Source organism: Calonectris borealis, chromosome 2, assembly GCF_964195595.1.
Source record: "Calonectris borealis chromosome 2, bCalBor7.hap1.2, whole genome shotgun sequence".
Lineage (NCBI taxonomy): Eukaryota > Metazoa > Chordata > Aves > Procellariiformes > Procellariidae > Calonectris > Calonectris borealis.
Genome location: NC_134313.1, coordinates 12,907,048 through 12,929,268, shown reverse-complemented (window position 1 = coordinate 12,929,268; position 22,221 = coordinate 12,907,048). Strand labels below are relative to the sequence as shown.

The following is a 22,221-nucleotide window of genomic DNA, read 5'->3' as shown; positions in this document are numbered from 1 at the left end:
ATATTTTTGATAGTTTAATCTGTGTGTTTTTACGCATACTCTCAAATCTTTCAGTTTATGAAATCTAAATTATCCACAGCTTTGTAAAATGAAAAAAATGCACTGAATTAATCTTCAGCACATACACCGTGTTTGCCTCAACGATCAGCAATACTGAAGCAATTGAGACCACACAAGGAGATAGCAGCAAGGAAAGCAAAAACATGTTACAAGATGTGTTTACAACAGTCACTTCAAAAATACAACCCGTCATTGTAATAGGCTTCAGCAACAAGGAAAACTTTTATAGCAAATGGAAACGATATAGCTCTATTCCTTTTCTGTTGCTGAAGGGTTAGCTTCCGTGCTGTGCATTTCCTGGTCAGTTTTATTTATTGACGTGTTTCCTGCAAGATAGAGAGTGCAGCACTGCTAAAACTAAGCTTTTATGCTTAGAAACATTTATGGGAGGTTATGAGTTGACCTTACTTTTCACCAATAACCTTAGAGACCACTGAGATATATTTAAGATGCTGTCTCTGCCCCAAAATGAGAACCAGGAACCCGACCTTCCCGTTAGGCGAGACGCAGGGCGTTGTTACTGCTGCAGCGAGCTCCTCCGCGGGGCCCACAGCGGGCCCTAGACCCCATAGCAGCCGGACCGGGCTTTAAACTGCATCCCACCCCCCCTCCGCCAACGCGAGTCACCGGCCCGTCTTGAACGGTCCTGCCTCCCTCCCGCCAACGCTCTCCCTCACGGTTTGAACCCCGCCTCGGGGCAACCGCCGCGGCGCGAGACTCAACCGCCCCGGAGCGGCGGCGGCCCCCCGCCAGCTCCCGCCGCCTCCCCTCACCCAGCGGCCTCCCCGCCGGTGCCACCCCCGCTCGGCGGCGCTCACCCTCCCCCGCCGCCGGTGCGGTGAGTGGCGGCAGCGAAGCGGGTGGCCCGCTCCGTCAGCGCCTGCGGGCCGGGCCGGCGGCCGCCCGAAGGGAGCTGCGGCGGTAGGTGAGGCGCAGGCAGCGGGAGGCAGAGAAGGAGGCGGCGGTGGCGGCCCTGCGTGCGGCGCGGCCGAGCCCTCCCATCACATGACGGCGCCGTCATGTGGAGAGGCGCCGGCTGATGAGGCGGTTCCGCCGCCCGCCTGGACCGCCTCCCCCGGGCCCAGCTCGCCCGCCTGCTCCCGCCGCCGAGAGGGTCGGTGCGGGGGACGCCTGCGGCCCAGGAGCTCCGTCGGGCCTCGGCGGCTGGGACTAGGTAAGCAGCAGCCGCTGGTGAGGGTGGCTGCCTTCGCCGCCCCCTTCCCCGCTGGCGGGGTGAGGGCAGCGGCGGGGGAGTGCGCGGCCCCGCTCTCCCGGCCGATGGAGGAGGGAGAGGCGGGCGGGGAGGGGACGTGGGGCCGTTGCCCTCCGTGCATGACTGACAAGGGGCAGGGTGGGCCGGGCCGGCTGCCCTGGCTTGTCATGGACGGGGTAGGGGAGTAAGGTGGAGGGCTGGCAGAGCGGAGCTTCCTGCTCGGTGGGCTCTGCTCCCGACCTTTGTGGCAGGGAAGTAACCTCTGCCTTTGATAGATGGCCACCGAGTGAGTCTAAGGAAGTCGACACTAATCCTGGTAGTCAGTGAGCACTTGTCACCTATAGATCTTGTGTTACAGAAGTAACTTTTTTTTGTTATCTCTGCTTCATAGTTTGGGATGTTGAAGCATGGAGAAATTAGGTCATTTGCTCAAATATTTAAAATAAGTGGTGGAATAGAAACTGTAATTTAAGTTTGCTGCTTGGTAATCCTGTCTGGACCATTTGGTCACTTACTGTTGAAAGAAAAAAAACTGCCTTGGTAGTCTCACTTGATCTCCTTTTCAACTCTGATTTTGCTGGTTGTATTTTCCAGAAGTGAGGGGGCTGGGGCGTGGGAGTTGCAAATTTTAAGTGCTTCATTGATGCACCCGTTGAAGACCTTCCTGGCAAAAAAGATTGCCTTAAAAACACTGCTGTGGACTCAATTCCAGTGAGGAATGTGGCTTTTCCTCTGAAGGCATAATGGACAGCTGCAAGCTGAAGTTGAAGAATTCACTTATAAAATTCAAGAGTGAAATCTTTGCTTGGGATCATAAGCAGTTCCTAAGAAAAATAATCTTTTATTTAAAAAAAAAAAGAGGTAAATTTGTCCAAGGGTACTTAAATTACCTTCCAAAAGACAAATTGAGATGAAACTATCAATGCAATGGTATGATTTAACATTGTAAACAATAACTTATGCTCCTGTGTAGTTTGTTCGGTGCTTCCACAAATGTCAAGAAATGAAGAAGCCTTTTTAACTTTTCACTATTTTTTTTTTCAGATTCCTGCTTTTCACAGTGTGTATCTGTGAAATTTCCAAAAGAACAGCAGGCTTTCTCAGTGAGTGAGCTTTACCAAGTTCAAGAAGGGAATTAGGTTCTCACTGTTGATACACTTTGATACACTAAATGGTCCCAGAAAGATAAAGCTGCTAACTTGATTTTATGTGTCTATTTAATAGTGTATATTTGGATCAAGAGGTTCTATACAAAGTCTTGCTAACATGGCAAACAGGGGTTTAAAAAAAAGAAGTTAAATAATGTAACAGCTGAAAGCATTGGTTGTTAAATCTTTAAGACCATCCTTTTCCTTTACTTTCAAGGAGTTCTGTAAGGAACTTTTTCCTTGTCTTCTGTTGTTAGTTTGACAGCCTCTAAAGATCTCTAAAGATAGCAATCACAGTCTTTTGGTGGGGAGAGCATGAACTGACATAACTGGAGCTGTTGGTGAAGGGCACTGGCTCCTCTGTGGCAAGATGCACCTTTAGAAGGAGATAGAGAGCAAGGCAATTTGTATGTAATTCAGAAGTTCAAGCGGTGAACTTGAACTGTTGTTAAAATGTTGTTGGAAGCACATGACCTAAAAATGGTCTTGATAGTCTTGAGTGGCCAAGCGCATTTTTTAAATGGACAAAAAGAAAAAGATATGAAAGAGAACATGAGGAGAGAAAAGAGTGTGACAGCAGGTTTTTACGTCTCATAGTCTGCATGGTATTTGCGAGGAGTGTGGCAATGTTGTTCAGGTTAGGATGAGCGCAAGATGTAGTTCTGGAATCCCAGAGAAAGTAGCAGAGGGAGATACAGCCTTGGGTATGCAAAACTTGGGCAAAGCTTTATCCTTTCTATTTAGATATTTTCCAGATTTCTGTTGGATTATAGCCTGTCAAAGGCTATGGTTGATAAAACAGTTCGTCCCCTTGTTATGTTGTATGATTCAGATAAAACTTCTGGTGTACCCCAAATTTGGTTGTGGATTCCATTCTCTCCCTCCCCCAATATGATCTCAGTATAGTCCTTGGACATACCAGTTCTTCTTTACATGAACTAATGCGGTATTTCTGTCTGTCCAAGACTCTTTTGGGTCTGTGTATCTAAAGCTGAGCAGAATTTTTCTCATCTCCTGCAACTTGAAGTATAAAATTCTGCACACCAGGTTCATGTTTCTTGTAATAGCTACATGTTGTCCGAGCGAGTTATGACAAAGCATGAAGAAGGAAGAGCAGAATTTGGAATTTTTGAGAAGAAACCAACTGATGTGAACAGTGTGCATAGGCACAGCATAAGCAAACCCACTTGAAGGTTGTATTAATGACAGAGGAGAATCAGTTAAACCTCGCAAGGCTGTAGGTTGTGCACCTGTATTGGAAAGGAAGATGGTGGTAAAGAAGATAAACATGATTCCTGAGCGACACTATTTTGTGCTAATGGAATGTTGGTACTAAAAATTTGTGACATCTTTGGGGGAAGTAGGCACCATTTGTAAGGTGGGCTTTTATTTAAAAATTATGCTAGATGATTTACTGTTAAATGTGTTCTTGGAGCAGTTGCCCTTTATTAGATTATTTTTTCCGAGGGCTAGCTGTTGAAACAGGCTTGTGGTTGGTGAGGCTGAATTGGATGTGAGAAGTCGTATTTCTGTCTAGCCTAATTGATAATATCCCTAGAAAACACAAACAAGTTTTTGGGGCTGTGGGCTTCTTTGGATCTGTAATAGAGCAGTAATTTTCAAGCGAGCATAATCATTGAGTTTGAACCTCATTGTGGTTTAGCAATAGGATTGAGCAGATGAAAACTGCAAGTTGCTTTTTATGTTGTAGTTTTGCTTAATATTGAATAGAAGGTGAATTGAAAACCTCTGGTGAATTGCAGTTCCACTGAAATTACTGACATCTTGGGAGCTAAGATTTCATCCCAGGTCTCTGATGGTTCAGTGGTTCTGTTGACAGTGCTTTATGGTTAGCTGTCTGTTCTTCTGTTTTCTCTCCCAAATTCTTTGGGCGTAAACTGCATTCAAAATGTTGTATCTGTTATTTCTAGAGTAACGATTTCAAGATGCCAGGCGGTTCAAGAATCTCATTCAACTGTGTGGATTCTTCTCTTTCATCTCTGAAAAACTGCCGGTCTTACATAAATACTGGAATGGATATTGCTACTCATGTTGCCCTTGACCTTGTGGAAAGTTTCAGTAAGTATATTCTCTCTTGTATTGCATCCTGAATCTGACAGATGAGTCTTAGGCATATTTTGACGTAGTTGCTGTCAATATCTATCTTCATTATAGGAACTGTAGCTCTTCTGGCTAGACCAGGGTGTTTTTATTTCAATCACTTCATTGTCTTAAATGATAAATTCAGTGAAAATGTAAATATCAGGCAAACATTGTCCCAGCTTTTGTAACACCCAAGACTATTTGCGTTCCAGTGGTTGTTACCCTACAGCTTTGTAAAAACTTCAGTGTTGCTGAAGGAGGTGGAGAAGGCCTCTGAAGTGGGTGAATAAAATGACTTTTCATTCTAATATTGCTTCTTTGTGTGTGTTTCATTTGATGTTTAGGGCAAGATATATTAAAATAATGCTAATGATTTTGAGTACAAAGCTTGAGACACCTGTTAGGTGATGCAATTTTTTTAAAATGCTGTCTCTTTCTCTGCTGAAAATCAGGCCCTTTTAGGGTGCTTCAATTTGGACACTTGCAAAGTGGGGTACCTTAAATCTATAATCACTTCTAACAGTCTCGTCATTGCTATTTCACAGTAACAGGTGCACTGCAAAGCTACTTTTCAAAGACAAATATTAGGCATCCCATTTCTCTGTCTTCTTAGATCTATGGTAATGTTTTCACTAGGAAAAAATAAAGAACTTTAAAGCTCCAGAACCCTAATAGTTTTAATTATGAGTGGAGAATGAGAATCCTCTGAAACAAAAGTTTTGCTGTTCATTATAAATCTTGCACTTAGCTAAGCCAAGGTTTATGTACAATGAAGATGAATGCTTTTATCTTTGTTTAGTGTGATAGTTCTCTCTCCTTTGACCTTTTTATCCATACAGCTGTCAGAGACAATTGACATGCCATTTCTAGTGGGGTAGAGGAAATGGAAAGCTTGTCAACTGGGGATTGCCTCTGAGGTAAAACTGGTATAACCAGTTCTGTTTCCTCTCTGCTTTTGCAGTCACCATCTCTCCTACTTTGCCGCAAGCAATACATGGAAATACACTGAATATATTGAATTCTTTCAATCCCAAGACCGCAGAATGATCCACAGAAATTAGTTATTGGTAAAAAAGTTAAGAGCTTTGATTAATTTCACCTTTCAGTAGAAGGCCCTGTCGCATTCCCATTTGGAGGGGTGAAGGGCAACGTAAGCTTCATTGTGCAGGTCTGCAGCTGGAAGTCTGTGCATTATATTCCTAGGAAATGTCATTATCTTCCTCACTTACCTGCTTTTGACACATTAATTACAACCTTGAAATTATTTTGTCCATTTCATTCAGTAACCAAAAGGACTATATTTAGCATTCTATCCTGAGAGGAGGAGATTACTCTTGATGAAATACCTATGGTCATTGTTACGGTTAAGTTATATCATGTGACTGGAAAACAGCTCGTAGACCATAACACTCATTTAATTTTAGCGGGGGCAACTTTCCTGTAGAATCATAGTTACAGAATTATCAAGCATGACCTTTTAACATAGTCCATCCCATTGCTCTAGAGAAAAGCTATTCCAAACTTGTAGTTTATACCTTTTTGGTCTGGTGTTATGGTGTTAGCTTTTTACTTACAATAGTTGTCGTCTTCACTCCTACACTGTTCCTTGCAGATGTATGTACATGTGTAAATGAAACGAACGAGTGAAGCTCCTCACTTTTATAAGGTTTGGTTTTTACTCCCCTGACTACTCCACTTGGACTTCAAGTTCTTATGTTCCCTATACAATGCCATCAGGAAAGATACAGGGTTTCTGTGGCATGACATACTTTGTTAAACAAATACTTTTGGTGTTTTTAAAATTAGCATCATCTGATCTGCCATACTTGACTGTTCAGCTCTTACCTCCAAATGTGGCGATTTGTATTTCCAGAATTGTTACTCATCTATCCTACTTTGCCTTCGTGTTCTGAGGCAAAATACTAATTTAATTTTGAGCCAGCATTAGATAATATGTTTCTGCATTCTTGTTCCCATCCCATTTGCAATTTGTCTTAATTTCTTTTACAAAAACTTCTGACAGGTTTCATTGCCAGGCTTTGTAGAAGCAAAGAATTCTATTGTGACTGTTACTTTATTTTACAAGGACTATTTCTGTGAAGGTATTTTGTTCCTTTGGATTTTCATATTGGACAACACTTTTTTGGGAATAGTACCAAAAATTTTCATAGCAAGTACATGAGAGAAGTTACATTTACATCTGAAGATAACTGAAAAGGCAGGCAAAGTTAGTGCAGTAAGTGATGTCTGTTTCCTCTCTTAGTTGCTATTCTCCACAAGCCCAATCCTGAAAACATTTACTGGTAAGCATATTTATTAAATAGTATACAGTAGTGTTTGCTGGACTGGCTACTGTTTAATGCAGTATCATGGAGGGACTTCCCATAAACATACCTGATGCTAAGCTAAATCAAAAGATCTAACTGGATCACTTTTCCCTGCTTTCTTCGGTATGATAATGGGTTTGCTCTGGTGCTGTATTTGAGATGCTTTCTAGGCAGCAAACACCATAGTTTTTGGGGGACGTTTTTTGGTTCTTTTTAGCAATTAAACAGTAATTTGTGAAAGAACCTGTGTGTGATTTTTTTCTAACTTCAGAGCTCTAGTAAAGCAGAGAAATATAAATTAACAAATTTAAGTTTTCTTTGACATGTTTAAAGGGATTTTATGGTATGCCAATTTTGTCGATGTTTCCCTGTTCAGTAAAAATCACTTCCTGCATATTAGCACTCTAGGGCTAGAAAAGGCTCTTCGATTTCTGATGTGTTCAGAGGAGAATGATATGAAGAACGCTTCCAAAGGATGTAAAAAGAAAAGAGTTTGGTGTTTCAGCACTTTTGTATGCATATAAATTATAAAGCAGCCACATGATTATTCAGGTAGAGTGAAAATCAAAGCTCACTAGGGGGCAGAAGAAGATAGGAAGTCAGCAGTACTTCCATTTCAGTTAAAAAAAGCATTGAAAAGAAACTGGCCTCTTTACCTGTCTGTTGGTCTGGCTACGACCCTTGAGTAGCCTAAAGTCCTCTCCAGTTAAACCATCCAGAGAACAAGGAACTCTTACACTGGTTATGGAAGCTACAAAATCCTCTCAGAATGATTTTGAATTTAAGCTTTGTAAACAGATGGTGGTAGCGTTACATAGAATAAAGAGGGAATAAAACTACTTGTTTGATTGTGAAACCAGGGGGCTGCCAATAGGAAGAGGTGCCAGACTTGTGGGCAGGAATTGGCTCAGGGTATTCCATGATTTATAGTAACCTCGTAACCTATAGTAACCTTTCTTCAGACATTTCAGATGCTCTGCAAATACTGGCTAAGCCTCTCAACTCTCTGGGAGGTAAATAATGGTTACAGGGATTACTTACTTCACCACCAGTGAAATGAAACTCTTTTGGGTGAATAATGGCTGCTATATAGAAACATTGTAACTGTATCATAATCCAAAAGAGAAAAATAAAATTTCCTCCAACTGACTGAAACAACTGAGAAAACTTTATTAGAGAAGACAGGTAGAGGTTTTTGAGCTGGACATCAGGGACATCAGATTAAATTGCTTACTCATGAATAAATATCACAATAGATCTTTCACACCTTCATTTTGACATAATGTTTGAAATTTTCAGAGCTAAATCAAACACTGGGTTTTCATTTAAACGGTAATTTCATATGGAGGATGCCTCCTGTTGAATTGAGACTATCCCTTCTGTCAGCATCATAATTCCTTTTAGGAAGCTACTGTCCACCTACTGACTCACTTCAGTCCTGCTTAAATGGAATTTATCTGTTTCTGGGTAAAGGTGGCATGGCTGCAAGCCAGTGCACGTACTGATGCTATCATTGATTACTGTGCCTACTGTTCATTACTGTGCTGCTGTAGTTTATTCTGTCTTAAGAGCCCTATGTACATTTATTCATTGTATTCTTAAAAAATGAACACTTTTGCTCTTCATAGTTAACTTACATGAGGCCATTACTTTCTGGCAATAACAACAGAGCCTTTTAGTTTGGATACAGTTCTCAGGTTTGGGGTTCTTTGCTTTTCTTTTTTTTCTCCTACACATTAATTGTGCTCAGAACTTCCTATCAACTTGGTATTTTCCCCTATAGCTTTTGACTTTCTGTTCTGGAAAGATAAAGTAATCTTACCGGTCGCAGCTATTCTGAGGAGTATAAACAACTGTTAGAGAAATTGATGGGGAAGGAAGGGTTCAACTAAATAATTAAACATTGTAGCTCTGCAATAAATAGTGGTCAGAGAAATCTAGAGAAGTGTGGGAATCAGTTTCACAGATATAAATCGCAATTCAGATGACTTTGAAGATCTAAAGATTTATAGCCTCTCATCACATGGTCCCACATTTTGGAATGTAGGACGGAATGTACCAATTAATCTAATTCTCCATGACCTTGAACAAGTTCATTTTACTACTTTCTGCAAAATAATAATACTAATAAAAACGCTTTCCCATTTCATGTGAATAATGGAAAGATTTAATACTCAATATTTCTAGGCAGATTCACATTGATCTCTACTTACGCATATAGTTCTCTTGACATCTGTTTGCAGTCCACAACAGTAAATTTAAAATTATTCCTGTCCATTTAAGCTTTATTTAATGCTGTGAGATGTTTTGGGAATCCTAGTGAGAGATAATGTGAAAGTATGGATTTTTTACTATGGAATTGTAAATAATAACAGACCTCACATGAAAAAGTCAAAAGGAAAATATTTCACAGTAGAATTAAAACAGTCTGAAATGTCTCTAAGGCCTCTAATGGTATAAACACTCAGAATCTGTTCCCAGCTTTGTACTACCTCCCCTTTCTTTTATGCCTTTTAGCATCTTGTTCACTGCTGCTGCACTCTGGAGATAAATCTTAAGTTAGCTCTAACTATAGTGATTCCCTAGTCTTTTCTTCAAGGAATCCACTGTTCGTAAGGATGAGGTATTTAGACTACTGTAAGGTTCATTGCCAAAATTGCACTTAACCAAGTCTTAATTTCATCAGTGATTCTATTGCTTAGTCCACACATTTGCGTCCATTTTGTTCTAGTCCTGTATAGATTTATGAAAAGAAATTACTAGTGTTAAATATTCAGGTCATGCTCATTTATGAACATATACGATCTCTAGCAAATAAGGTTACCTGCTGTTAATTTAGAATCATAGAATCATGGAATAGTTTGGGTTGGAAGGGACCTGTAAAGGTCATCTAGTCCAACCCCCCTGCCATGGGCAGGGACATCTTCAACTAGATCAGGTTGCTCAGAGCCCCGTCCAACCTGACCTTGAAGGTTTCCAGGGATAGGGCATCTATCACCTCTCTGGGCAACCTGTTCCAGTGTTTCACCACCTTCATTGTGAAAAATTTCTTCCTTCTATCTAGTCTAAATCTACCCTCTTTTAGTTTAAAACCATTACCCCTTGTCCTATCGCAACAGGCCTTGCTAAAAAGCCTGTCCCCATCTTTCTTATAAGCCCCCTTCAGGTACTGAAAGGCCACAATCAGGTCTCCCTGGAGCCTTCTCTTCTCCAGGCTGAACAACCTCAACTCTCTCAGCTTTTCTTCATAGGAGAGGTGTTCCATCCCCCTGATCATTTTTGTGGCCCTGCTCTGCACCTGCTCCAACAGGTCCATGTCTTTCCTGTGCTGAGGGCTCCAGAGCTGGACGCAGTACTGCAGGTGAGGTCTTACCAGAGCTGAGCAGAGGGGCAGAATCACCTCCCTCGACCTGCTGGCCATGCTTCTTTTGATGCAGCCCATGATACCGTTGGCCTTCTGGGCTGTGGGCGCCAGCTCATGTCCAGCTTTTTATCCACCAGTACCCGCAAGTCCTTCTCAGCAGGGCTGCTCTCAATCCCTTCATCCCCCATTTAGGTGAAGAATAATTTTAAGGCATCTGATCCTGAAAACCTTTTGTTTTTCAAATAACTTTGTTGATGTCCATGAAGCTAAATTGTCCGTTAAGACCTCCCTGTCCATTGAGAATCTGCAGACTTTTAGCATTGAGCATCTTCACGGTGTTGTGTTGTGAGCATGTGCTGGCAAAGAGACAAAATTTAAAAAGATCCTGTAAGGGATTAAGGATGTGTATCTAGAGGAGAAAACTAGCTTCACCAAACTGAATGTCAAAGGGAAACAGCCAATTTAAAAGCTCATTTTATTTAATGAGTTAAAAAGAAAGATAAGTTTTATGTCCATTTCAGTCTTTCTGCTGATTATCTTTAGATACTGACATTGTCTAAAGGTTATGTTTTTCTCTTCTTTCCAGAATACCATTGTGGTATAGAAACATTTTAAAATGTTACTATATAAAAAAAGGTGTAAGCAGAAAAACAGACTGCGCACAGTTGGTTTCAGTATGTCCTCCCCATGCTCAAAATACTCTTAGATGTTCTGTGGCCCACTCTAGCAAAATACTTAAGGAAAGGATACATTGAAATTCTTGAGTGGTCCACCAACTTTCAGAGTGGTCTGTATATTTTAACGCTTAAGCATATGCGTGTATCCTTTGCTGGATTAGGATTGGAGTCCTAATAGATATGTGAATTTGAAGGTGATGCTGTTCGAAATCAGTTATAATGCAAGTAAAATCATCTAAGTTCTACTGTGATTTGCATTCTCCTAAATTTAGCCTCAATCTGTTGTTGGAGCTTTATAGTAGTGTGATTGAAAAAAGAATTCAGTGAGTCAGTACTTGTTTGGCAATGTCTCTCAATTGTAATGCTCCTAGTATTGGACTTTAGGCCCCTTATTGACACCTCTGTACACTGAGGAACAGCTGTTTGCACTGCTAATTTAACTTCTCTTACAGTAGTTCTGTAGAGTTTGAAAGCACTGCTGGACATCCATATGAAATACTTGAAGAGTAAGTCTTATTTTCTGTTTTCGGAATTATTGTAACTTGCCGTGTGTGTTGACTGATGTGCTGATAATGATTTAAATATGCTGGCCCAGTATAGGTCTGCCATACCCAAAACGCATCCATTTGCAGCTCTGCTCAAGTTATTGGATGTGAATTCTGTCAACTTGCTGACGATGGCAGTTTTATCTGACTCCTTGGGAGAAAGCAGCAGAACTTTTTCAAGAATATGGGACTGTGAAGTACGGAGAGTTGTAGATGCCGGAATGAAGACGACTAAATGGTCACCTCCAGGCTTCCAGCCCAGCAGCTTGCTCTTCAGAGGGCCTGTTGCTTTTGTCTCTGGGCTGGAGCCAAAGCTGTGTAGGACTGGGAGGAATGTCCAGTACAAATGGGAAATAATTGGGAGGGCTGGAGAGTATGCTAACTACAGACAAGATGATAAGAATTTCTTAGCATAAAACTTCTGAAAAGCGTTTTAAAGCATTAACAGATAGGGTTTTTTCTAATTAGTTGAACAGGTTTTCAAGTAGAGAGCAAGATGCTTCCTTGATGTCTGGGACTTTTCTTCCAACCACACATTACGTTCCCACTGTGAAGTGTAGAGGCCCTGGAGTGTAGAATAGCTGGGTGGGAAGCAGTTATTGCACCTGAACTCTAATCTTATTTGGGGAAAAAAAATGAGCTGCTTTTCTTTTTCTTCAAAAACTTGCCCTAAAATGTCATGGTCAGCTGCTACCCATGGCTGCTTGCCATCTGTATTACATAGCAGTGATCTTCCTGTAGCAGTATCAGGATCTGCATGAGAATTCCTCCTCTCTTCCTCCACACTTTGAAGGATTTTTCTGCTCACCAGTATGTACAGTGCAGGCCCATGGGTCTTACAGAGTGTTAGTGATACGATTCTTTGGCATGTGCCCCGGATTAAGTTAGCCCTTTACAGCTCCGGCTTTTCCTGCTTGTCTGCTCGTTTCCTGTTGCATAACCTGCTCGCTCTGCCAGCAGAGCTTACCCCAGTTCCGGCTGCTTATCCCATTTGTCTGTTCCCCTTGCCCCAGCGCTGTCTCTGCGCTTTTCTTCATGTGTGCTGCACTGCTTCTCACATGTGCAATATCCTCCCTTTACTGACTGCTTTCTATTCTCCAGATTGCTTGGGATCCACTTGTGTCATGATACCTCTTAAATACTAGCCAAACAGCAGTTGTAATGTAGGATCTTTTTTCAATGTGTATTTAGCATTGTGAGATTACCCACAGTACTTTGATTTCTCTCACTGCTCTCTTAAAATGGTATTAAACAGGAATCACTCTAAACATTGCTGACCCTTGTCAACATAGGAAGGAGTATAGAGCCTAGTTCTATTAAATTATTGGCAGCCTTTTAATGGACAGTTGGTTCATGCGTTTCTATGGAATATCCACTATTCTTACATGCAGTGGTTTTCTAAACACATTGCAGCAACATACAACAAACAGTCAGACTTAAAGGTCATAAGTTCGTTCATCACTGAGAGCAGGGGGCCTTTCCATGGAAGTTTCTCTGTCATTGACCTAAAACTTCTACTTGGAATGGTGCAGCCTCCAATATAAGGATGGACTCTGTAGCTGTGTTTGAATATAAAATGGTTTGGTTAATTTGTTTCCTTTGTTCTTTTTTTTTTCTAGTTTATTTTACATTGAAAATTCAAATGCAGGATTCCTGCAGTACTGTAATATAACATGAAATCTTAACATTGGCAAAGTTCATTGTGCAAGAAATGACCATGATGTGATTGTTTTGGGATCCAGAAATGAACCTGCCAACACCTGTGCTTCTAAAATCCTCATACTGTTAGTTTCCATGGTGTTAGAAATCATTGTGCTTCCTAAAAATAATCAAAACATAAGGTACTTGTCCTGAGAACAGGCTATAGTATATATACTATACTATAGTGTATATAGTATATGTGCTTGAGTAAGAGGTAGCATGAAGGTCTGCTGACTGAGGAAATGAGCAGAACTAAACGTTGACTTGCTATCCCGTTCTTGTCCAGGAAAGATAAGCTGTGTCAAGATGTTTTCTTGCACATCCTACTTTCCTTCGCATATGAATTGTGCTTTCCCCCTCATAGTGGCCTCATAATGGACAAAGCTGTGGCCTGTGTTGTAGGGACCCTGCATGAGGAATCAGACCTTGTTTTTCCCTTGCAAGCCCATATATCTGTGAAGGTTCTCATGGGAAGCAAATAGCGAACAGTTTTATATGCAGTGTAGGAATAGCAATCCATTAATTCTTTATGGACACAAGGGAATAATCTTACCTGCATTTGAAATCCCCAAGAGTGTGCCTCAGTCTCTCAGAATTTACTTTGTCTTTAGGTTAGAGTAAATTCCAAGTAAGGGTTGCAGGATTTTTTTTTCTTTTTTTCTTGTTGGAGAATGTTAGTGTAGAATGTCAAAGTCCATCCTGGAGATAAATGGCTTTTCACTGACACTTGCTATACAAAAATGTTTTCTAGCTATGAGAGAAGGTACTGTAGAAAACGAAGAGAGACCAGTGATCCATTAAGTTCAGTAACCCTTCTGTGTTAGCCTCTACCAGATGCTTCCTGTGAAGCTGCAAGAATTCCCTCATGATACCAAGCTGTTCACAGAGGAAGTTTCTCTCTGACCCCAGACATTTATCTGCCAGAAGCTGTTTGTTAACTGGTCTGCTTTGTTGCTACACCAATGTCTGTGGTACTAATTGGTGGCATGCACAAACTCAGTGTAGGCACCAAAATTACATCTTTCTTCTCGGGAAGTTTCTTTTCCTGTTGTTTAAAGTAAACTTGTATTTTGGGGTATGTGAGATAAAATATTTCAGATTCCCTTTCTCAAAAACACTAATTTTGCTTTCAAATCCCTCGTTTAAGATTCATCCTTTTAGGAAAGATTTTTTTTTTTTTTCCCTTAACTTATGCTGGTCCTCTATGTTGTGCTTCTTGGGTTGTTTTATAGGTATTTAACCTTTCAACTAACAGTGAGGCAGATATGTTTGTTTTCTTCTTCTAAGTAATTTTATTTTTTGAAACAAAAAGGACTGGTTGGGTTCTTGTGAAATGCTTTTCTGAAGACAAAAAAATTACATTTTGTGCATTATGCTTTTCAGTAAATACCAAAATTTTGAGAAGAGAGGGTTGGATTAATTTTTTGTCCTACCTTTGTTCTTCAGTAATTACAGTGTAGAAATTACTTACAACATTTATAGCCAGCACTGATGAACCCATTGCTGGAATACACTGGTTGGTTCTGAAAGCTGTTCTTCAAAGAAGCTGTGTGAAGAATCAGAATTTGGAAATGTGCCTTGTTTCAAAATCTGGAAAAATATGACTTGTAATGAAAGATTTGTATTCTTTTATATTTATCCAAAAACCACCCTGACCATAGTCTGTAATCTTACAAAGTGGGAAGAAAAAAATATGTGGGGTTGTTATTATTTCCTAGCTGGAATTTTGACTGTAAAAAGAGCACAGTGCAGCGAGGGGAAAGTAGCTATATTAAGCAGCATGCTTTTGTTCTGCTGGCTCTTTTTCATTTTGGGTACTCAGTAAGCTCAATGCATCCAAGTGTCTTTGTTCCTCAACTTGTGCAGTTCTCGAAGGGAAGAGAAACCCATTAGGTGGCAGCAAAGGCTTTCCTGCAGCCTGTGCCTGCCTCCTTCACCTGCTGTGGTCGGCGCTGGCCCTGCAGTAACTCACGCCTAGAACGGAGCTAGAGGTGTGGGTGCCATATCGCAGTACTCTTGCATTTAGTAACACTAAAATGTAAATGGAGGATTAAGATTAATAGCGGAGAGAGAGAATTAGTATTATCAGATCATAGATTTTTAAAGCTGTTTGGGACCAGCATGAGCTACTGCTTTGACTTCCTGTGTAATACAGATCATTGCATTTCGTACAACTATTCTTGCATGAAGCTGGTATGTTGTGGTTGAATTAGACAGTATCATTCAGAGTGAAATCCAGTCTTGATTTAAAGCTAGCTTGCTGAATAACTGTCTTTAGTGCATTCTCATGGAAATGTACTGACAGCTTGCACCTGAACAGAAGGTCGTACTCTAGACAGTCTCGTTTTTTGTCAGAATTCTTGTGAGTGCTCTGATGAAAACTGCACAATTTTTATATCTCAGGTTTCAGTAGGTGGTATTCACATAGTGTCTGATTTCAAATACATATATACATATGTATGTGTGTATATTTATACTTTTTTCTTATGTATTTTCCTAAGGAAGCGGGTAATTTTCTCCCCCAAAGGTCATTATGAGTTAGGGAGGTTTGCAGTCACCTGGTGGGTTACCTCATGTACCCATAGTCACTATAAATTTTTCTGTGTCCTAGACCTCATAAATTCTCAGCAGTCTTCAAAATAGATCATAAGTGGTATTTAAATGCTGTATAGACCTTTTTGCAGACCCTCTGCACACTAGTGATGTTAACCTTGAGAGAATGAGTGAGCTTACAGCTGTAAGTTATAGGCTTGAAATTGCTGGGTGAGGTTCTTTGGCCTCTACTATGCATGAGATCAGAATAGATGATCCTAATGGTCTGTTCCAGCTTCAAAATACTATGAAGTACTGCAGAGGTCTTGTGTGGGCTCTTTCGCACACAGATAAATCAACCTCTTTGAACAAAAGCCAGAGAGGAATATTTTATCTGAATAATTTACTGTATGAAAATATTCTCTGTAGTATATTAATCTGTCATTTTCTTATCGTCATATTTCTGCCACAGAAATGTAGCAATAAGAAAATACTGCTAACTCCTGTTTAAATGTAGAAGCATACAGTATATATAGAAAGTAGTGTGGGCTTTGAAAAACCCGCTCTGAAGGCTTTAATTTTTATCAATTTGAGTAGATTAGTATTTAGCTTTCAGTGATCTAATTGTGTGTCTAAATAACTAGGGAGGGAGGAGGAACCCACAAAAGTAGAAAAAAATCTGGGGTTGGCAGCATTCAGAAAGATTAAGAATATAAAGCAATTGTATTTCTTTTCTTGATTCTTTCCATTAGGGAAAGATTTATCTGGGTTAAAAGTAAGCAATGTGCTGATATGTTCTCAATGTTTGGTCAAAACATGAAAGAAGCCCTTATGTAGACATGATCATTCCGAAACCTTCATCCTGATCCCCTACCAACAGACACAGGACACTCATCTCTTTTTTTTTTTTTCTTTTTTCCTTTCTTTTCCTTTCTCTTCTTTGTTCTTCTCTTCAGGAATTCAAGAACTTGCGACTGTTTTTTTACCTTTCTTTTTTTCTGATACTCAAATAACTTTTTTGTCAGTGCATGTAGAATTAATTATAAGAGGTTTTTAATACTTTCAGCTAAAAATACTTAAAAAAAGAAAACTTAAAAATGCATTCTGACTCAAATCCAGGTTTTATGACTGTTTCCATTTACACCAATATTATATAGCACATTGACGCTCTAGTGAAAAATGAAGATTATAATATGTACTGATTAAATTCCAAGAATTTAAATGGGAATGTTTGCTTTATCAGTCAGAATCACATGTAAGACTTGTGTTTTCCTTATGATTGCTGACACTGAGACCTATGAAAAATTTCATCCTTTGGAGGACAAGCAGAAGTTGGTTGTCTGAACTGTAGATTTAGAGTATTTTTTATTATAATTTTCGTAGATTTTTTGCCTCCATTCTCATTTTCTTTCCCACTTTCTCTCAGGAAGAACAAGGAACTCATAATAGCATTATATGAAAGAGATAAAACAACTGAGATGCTCCAAGTCTGATTTTGCTGAGGCCTTGAAGCTAGGAACAACTGTGCTTTCAAACTGGCATTGCCACTGTGTGGCCTTGGGCAGGTCATTAAATTTCACTAGGCATCAGTTTCCCTTCTATAAAAAGAGATGTTAGGAGTGTTTTGAGAGGATGTGTGAACATCTGAATATCTCAAACTCCTGTGTAGATATTCACTTCTGTTGTTGCTTGTGTTTTCTGTGCTTGTGGAAATTGTATTGCAAGAGTCTAGAAACAATTTGAGTTGTCTGTAATGGCGGTAGGTGATTGGGAAAGGTAGGAGATAGGTAGCCAGGAAAAATACGTGTGCAGAAAACAACGGCCTAGCAAAGATGTCATCTATACCTTTTGTGAATTAACAATTAGGAAGTATCACATCTCCAAGAACCATTATAGGTGATATGAAATGGTTTGAACTACTAAAATATACACAGGACACTAAGTGAAGATTTGCACTTAGATGAAATTTATGAGTGGATCCTTCAGCCATGTCTACAGGAGGATAGTCTGATGTTTATTAGTGGGTCAATAAATAATACTATGTGAAGAAAGAAAATATTACACTGATTCAAAAAATGTGCTACTAAAACTGCTTATGGAAAGAAAATTTACCAGTGAAACCCACAGTCCAGCAAAAAGTAAACTGAAGTGATGGAGAATCCATCCCTTCTCTGAATAAACAGTTCAACTCTGTTTGGCAGAGAACCTTGTATTTTCTTTCTTCGTTAGCTTTGTTTCAGTTTTCAGGCACTGGATCTTATGTTTCTGTCTGATAATCAAAGAGCCCAATACATTCAGAAATCTTCAGGATGGTAGTGGTAGATCACGAGCAAGTCACCTTTAGCGTTTCTTACTTAAACTTCGCAAGTTGAGCTGCTTTAGTCAGTCTTGATGTAAGTCACACTTTCCAGGCATTGAGTAATTTGTGTTGCTCTTTCTTTGAAATACTGAAAGAGCTTATTGAAGGAAAATGCAATTAGCAGGATTTAGTCTCATGCTTGTTGGTCTAGAAAGAGCCTTTGCCCAAATTATACACTATGTGCCATATAAAGATAGGGATGCATATGCAAAATTGTCAGCATACAATCAACCCCTTTTTTAAAAAAAAAAAATTAGAACAATCCTTGTACCTCTCTTTACACGTTGAACAAGGGTCTGGCATTCATCATGAGCGTCATACAGCATAACCTTCTGTGTAGGGTATACAATAATAGCCGGGTAACCTGCCCCTGCCATCGCTCACATTGCTGCCCCAGGTACTCTTTCAAGCATTGTTTGCATTAGGTTAGTTCCCAAACCGTGCACTACATAACAGTTACTATTAATGACTTGTGAGCTTTTGTCTTTTTTGTTATTGTTTCAGTTTGGTTTTTTTGTGTATTAATGGACCTTTATGTCAATAAAAGAAAATCAACAGCCATGAGTCTGTTAGAGCTGCTATTATATAAAAGGATGGGAGAAAGTAGGAGGTGACCCCCAAAGATTGTGATCACCAGGAAGATATCACCTGCTAATAGAGAAAGAATCAAAAAGCAGGCTAGCAAGTGCTCAGGGAAAAAAAGAGCAGGAATGGGGAAACTGGTTGAGGAGGAAGAGAAGGAGAGAGGAGCAAGTGGTAAAGAAACGTGTAATGAAGGAGAAGGAGAAGTAAGAAATAAGAAAGCCACAGCAAAAGGATTAAGCAGGACAGTACGCTGATCGTGCTTTAGATGACGAAAGATATTTAAATGCCTTCCTAATGATGTTTCCCATGTAAGCAACTTCTGTAGTTTCCACAAAGGTGTTAGCTTTTGCAAATGGGAAGAGTAGTCTGGTATATAAATCGAAGGAGGACTGGTTCATGTGACTGAAAATGAGAAGAGAGATGTGGTCTTTCTGATGAGTCTCACGCCAGAGTTGTACAGGATGTATGTGTGTGAACCTCCTTACTTTTTTGACATTATCAACAAATGCTATAGAGTGCTCTGAAATATGCATGTGCTGTAGCACTCGATAGAAGGTGACAATCTCAGACTGCTCCATAAATTACATATAATGAACTTTGTTATTAAAAAAGACTTAACAAAAGGAGCCAGCTGGCTTAAAGAGAAGGTGGCAGATGAAAAGAACACAATTCAAAGAAGTGTTCGCACATTAAGGAAGTATTTTAACAGGCTTTCCCCAGACTGTAAGTGGGAATGGAATTATACATTGCATGTAAATGTCAAGTGACAATAATATCTTCTGAGTTAAATCAACCTTGCAAACTCTTTCCTATTTTTCTTAAGCAGATGAATAAAGTTTAACTTGTGATTTCCTTACTAATCATCTTAGTAAGCAGTGGGTGAGTAGACTTTTTACTGTATGGGTAGATTAATGTGACATTTTCACAAGACTTTTTTTTTAAAGTTTATTACTTGTGGGTGTGGATCTAATTCACAGCTGTTTTTTGAGTGAATTAGGTGTGCTATCACTCATTCAAATTCTGTATTTCTTTAGTATTTTTAGATTAATCTTTTATCCATGCTTTGTTGGAGGTGTGTAGTCTGTCCTGATGTCTCAAGGTAATCAGACTTCTCCTCCGCTGAACACAGTTACTTTAGTGCACAGATTTGGCCCAGTCACTTTTATAGAAAACCAGATTTTAAATTGAACAAAATTCAAAAACGTATCAGTATAAAGGGGAGAAAATTCTCTCAACTAGAACGTGTCAGCTACGCAAATCTCAAGCATAGTCCTATGGTTCTGAATTTAATTTATTTTAATAACATTATGTCTGATACCTATGTGATAGTTTACCAGTTCTGTTTAAGTACTGCACAGAAGGAGCCTTCTACTTCTTCCTATCTAGTTACAGAACATTTCCACACTCGGTTTCAATTTATATTCCTGTTTTTTCAAAACTGCCCCTTTAAATGCCATGAGGCCCCCACAGAGCTACTTCTTTCCTGCTATGGACAAAGATAACAGCGTTATCTAAAAAACATCCTGAGAGACCATCATCTGTGGTGTACTGTAAGCTATCAAACAAATTCCTGTTTCCTCTCAGAAACATAAATATTTGTGCATATGTGAGAGACCCAGGCAATACAGAATTGCATTGCCCTTTTTTGCACAGAGAAGTGCATTTTCCACATGAAAAGTAGCAGCTCCTCATAGTAGGAGAAATTTTTGTATGAAGTTTGAGGGAAAAGAAATTCCAGCAATGGAAAGATTTAGCTCTGTCACTTACCAGTATGCAAGCAACAGGATGAATGCCACATACCAGCGATTCATGCCAAAAAGGGGAGATCTGCCAATTCACAGAAGAGGTTTTATGCAAAGGAGGCCTGCTAGAGGCAGAATGAATTGCTGGTTTTCATTATGCTTGCAGTTTGTGTGCAGTCTTTGCCTTTGCCTTGTCTGTGTAAGAGGATTAGGTTGTGGGTTGTTTTTTTTGTGTTGGGTTGGTTTTTTTTTTTCGGTCATATTGAGGAATTGTGGGCTCTGAAAGTCGTAGCTTTAGTATTGCTGCATGGTTGGCACTTCAAGTACTGTATCAATATGTGATTCATGCTGAATTGGATGTTTTGTATGGGGAACATCACTTGACCTTTGCTTGCATGACACATTGGTTTTCTAGACTCCTTTAGTTTAACCTTGGTTGTGTTCTGTCTGTTAGCTCTCTTCAACAGAAACTGGAAAATAACCAAAGCATATGGAAGTATCTACATTTTCAACAAACAATTAACTTTGGAGATGATACTCATATCTATATTACTAACCTTCCCATTTCTCATAATCTAGCAGATCAGTGTTTCAATTTAAAACCCCAAAACTTTCCATTGTTAGCTGTATATTATGAATCTGATTTATCTTTTGTTTATTCCTTTATGTATGTGGACCAGTGTCAGCTCTGTTGTAAGACACATCACTGCTCTGTCCACAGTGGTGTAGAATGTGGAGTTGCCTATCAGCCAGATTTGTCTAAAAATCTGACTATAAAACTGGATTGTTTTTCCACCCTGAGCTTGCTTGCCACTGCAGCTGCAGTTCGGCTAGCCTTCCGGCTAGTTAGCTGATGTCCAGCCTTGCTCTGTCTGGGGCTACTGATTAACTTCCCTAGATTCTGAAGTCAGTAGTGCCAAGGGTTGTAGAAGCAGAAGTATAAAAACTTAGAATGGGAGGAAAAAAGCTATGTTTGGAAGTATCTAATAAAAATAGTTGACATTTAAAAACCAGACATATTTTGGCATTTTTCCTCCCCCAGCTGTTTCATTTTAGGTCAATAATGTTAAAATTTCAGTGCTGGAAGTGTGTTCATTTGTGTCTACATGAAGCTGTTGCTGTCAGTTATGGAAGCTTAATTTGGATTCTGTGTTGTGTTCATGTGGGAATATAACTATGACCACTGAACTGAGCTGAAATAAGTTGGTGCTGGATTGTCTTGAAGTGAAGGATTGTCGTGGTCTTACCTTCCTTCAACACGTTTGATACGTGTTCTACTGCTTTAACTTGTACTAGAGCTCATGCACACTGCAGTCTGGTAATTGGGCTTTGCTTGCGTTAGAAAGAACAGTTCTCTCAGTTTTAGTGGGACCAGTTCGTTGAGCCGTTCATGCACAAGCACTAGTACTGACACCTGTGAAGTGCGAAGGGAGTATGCAAGGGACCAAGAATGAGACTGCGCTCTCAGTCTCTTTGTGAGGCGACTCTCCCATGCTTCTGTCCTGTGTCATGGCCCTGTTTTCTGGCCAGGCCATTGATGATGCGCCATGTGACTCCTATTTCTTGTGGTGCCACATGCAGCACGTCTAGTTTGTGCAATTAGATTTCGAAATCTGATGTATCTGCACCAGACTCGGATATTATGGTGGCTTGAGCCCAGAACCAAGATAGTTGCATTTAGTGAAACATTGTATCTGATTAAATAAGCTCTGATGAGGGCTTGCTAGCTTGGTCTCTGAGCTAGGCTGCCTCCAATTCTGCACCGAGAAGTAATGTTTCTCAGAATTTTGAAGGTCTTGGGTGAGAAGCGTTAATTTTCCTACCTTGACTGTTTTTTTTTACTGAAATGTTTTTCCAACCCATTT

The 22,221-nt window shown here is 39.9% G+C and overlaps 2 protein-coding genes across 6 annotated transcripts in view; one reads left to right on the top strand and one right to left on the bottom strand.

Annotated features, from left to right (window-relative positions):
* WASHC5 (WASH complex subunit 5) overlaps positions 1-1,032 on the bottom strand; it is a 28,754-nt gene extending 27,722 nt beyond the window's left edge. For 2 of the 3 annotated variants that reach the window (XR_012672256.1, XM_075141163.1), the window contains exon 1: positions 879-1,032. The gene's annotated coding sequence lies outside the window, so the exon portion shown is untranslated. Of the gene's footprint in view, positions 1-548; positions 644-878 lie in introns of those variants that run through there. The other variant, XM_075141164.1, reaches the window with a different exon arrangement.
* Positions 1,033-1,047: 15 nt separating this feature from the next.
* NSMCE2 (NSE2 SUMO ligase component of SMC5/6 complex) overlaps positions 1,048-22,221 on the top strand; it is a 136,592-nt gene continuing 115,418 nt past the window's right edge. For 2 of the 3 annotated variants that reach the window (XM_075141165.1, XM_075141167.1), the window contains exons 1-3: positions 1,048-1,234; positions 2,318-2,376; positions 4,353-4,500. In XM_075141165.1, the coding sequence (XP_074997266.1) occupies positions 1,066-1,234; positions 2,318-2,376; positions 4,353-4,500 (376 nt within the window). In that variant the 5' untranslated portion in view covers positions 1,048-1,065. Of the gene's footprint in view, positions 1,235-1,491; positions 2,135-2,317; positions 2,377-4,352; positions 4,501-22,221 lie in introns of those variants that run through there. The other variant, XM_075141166.1, reaches the window with a different exon arrangement.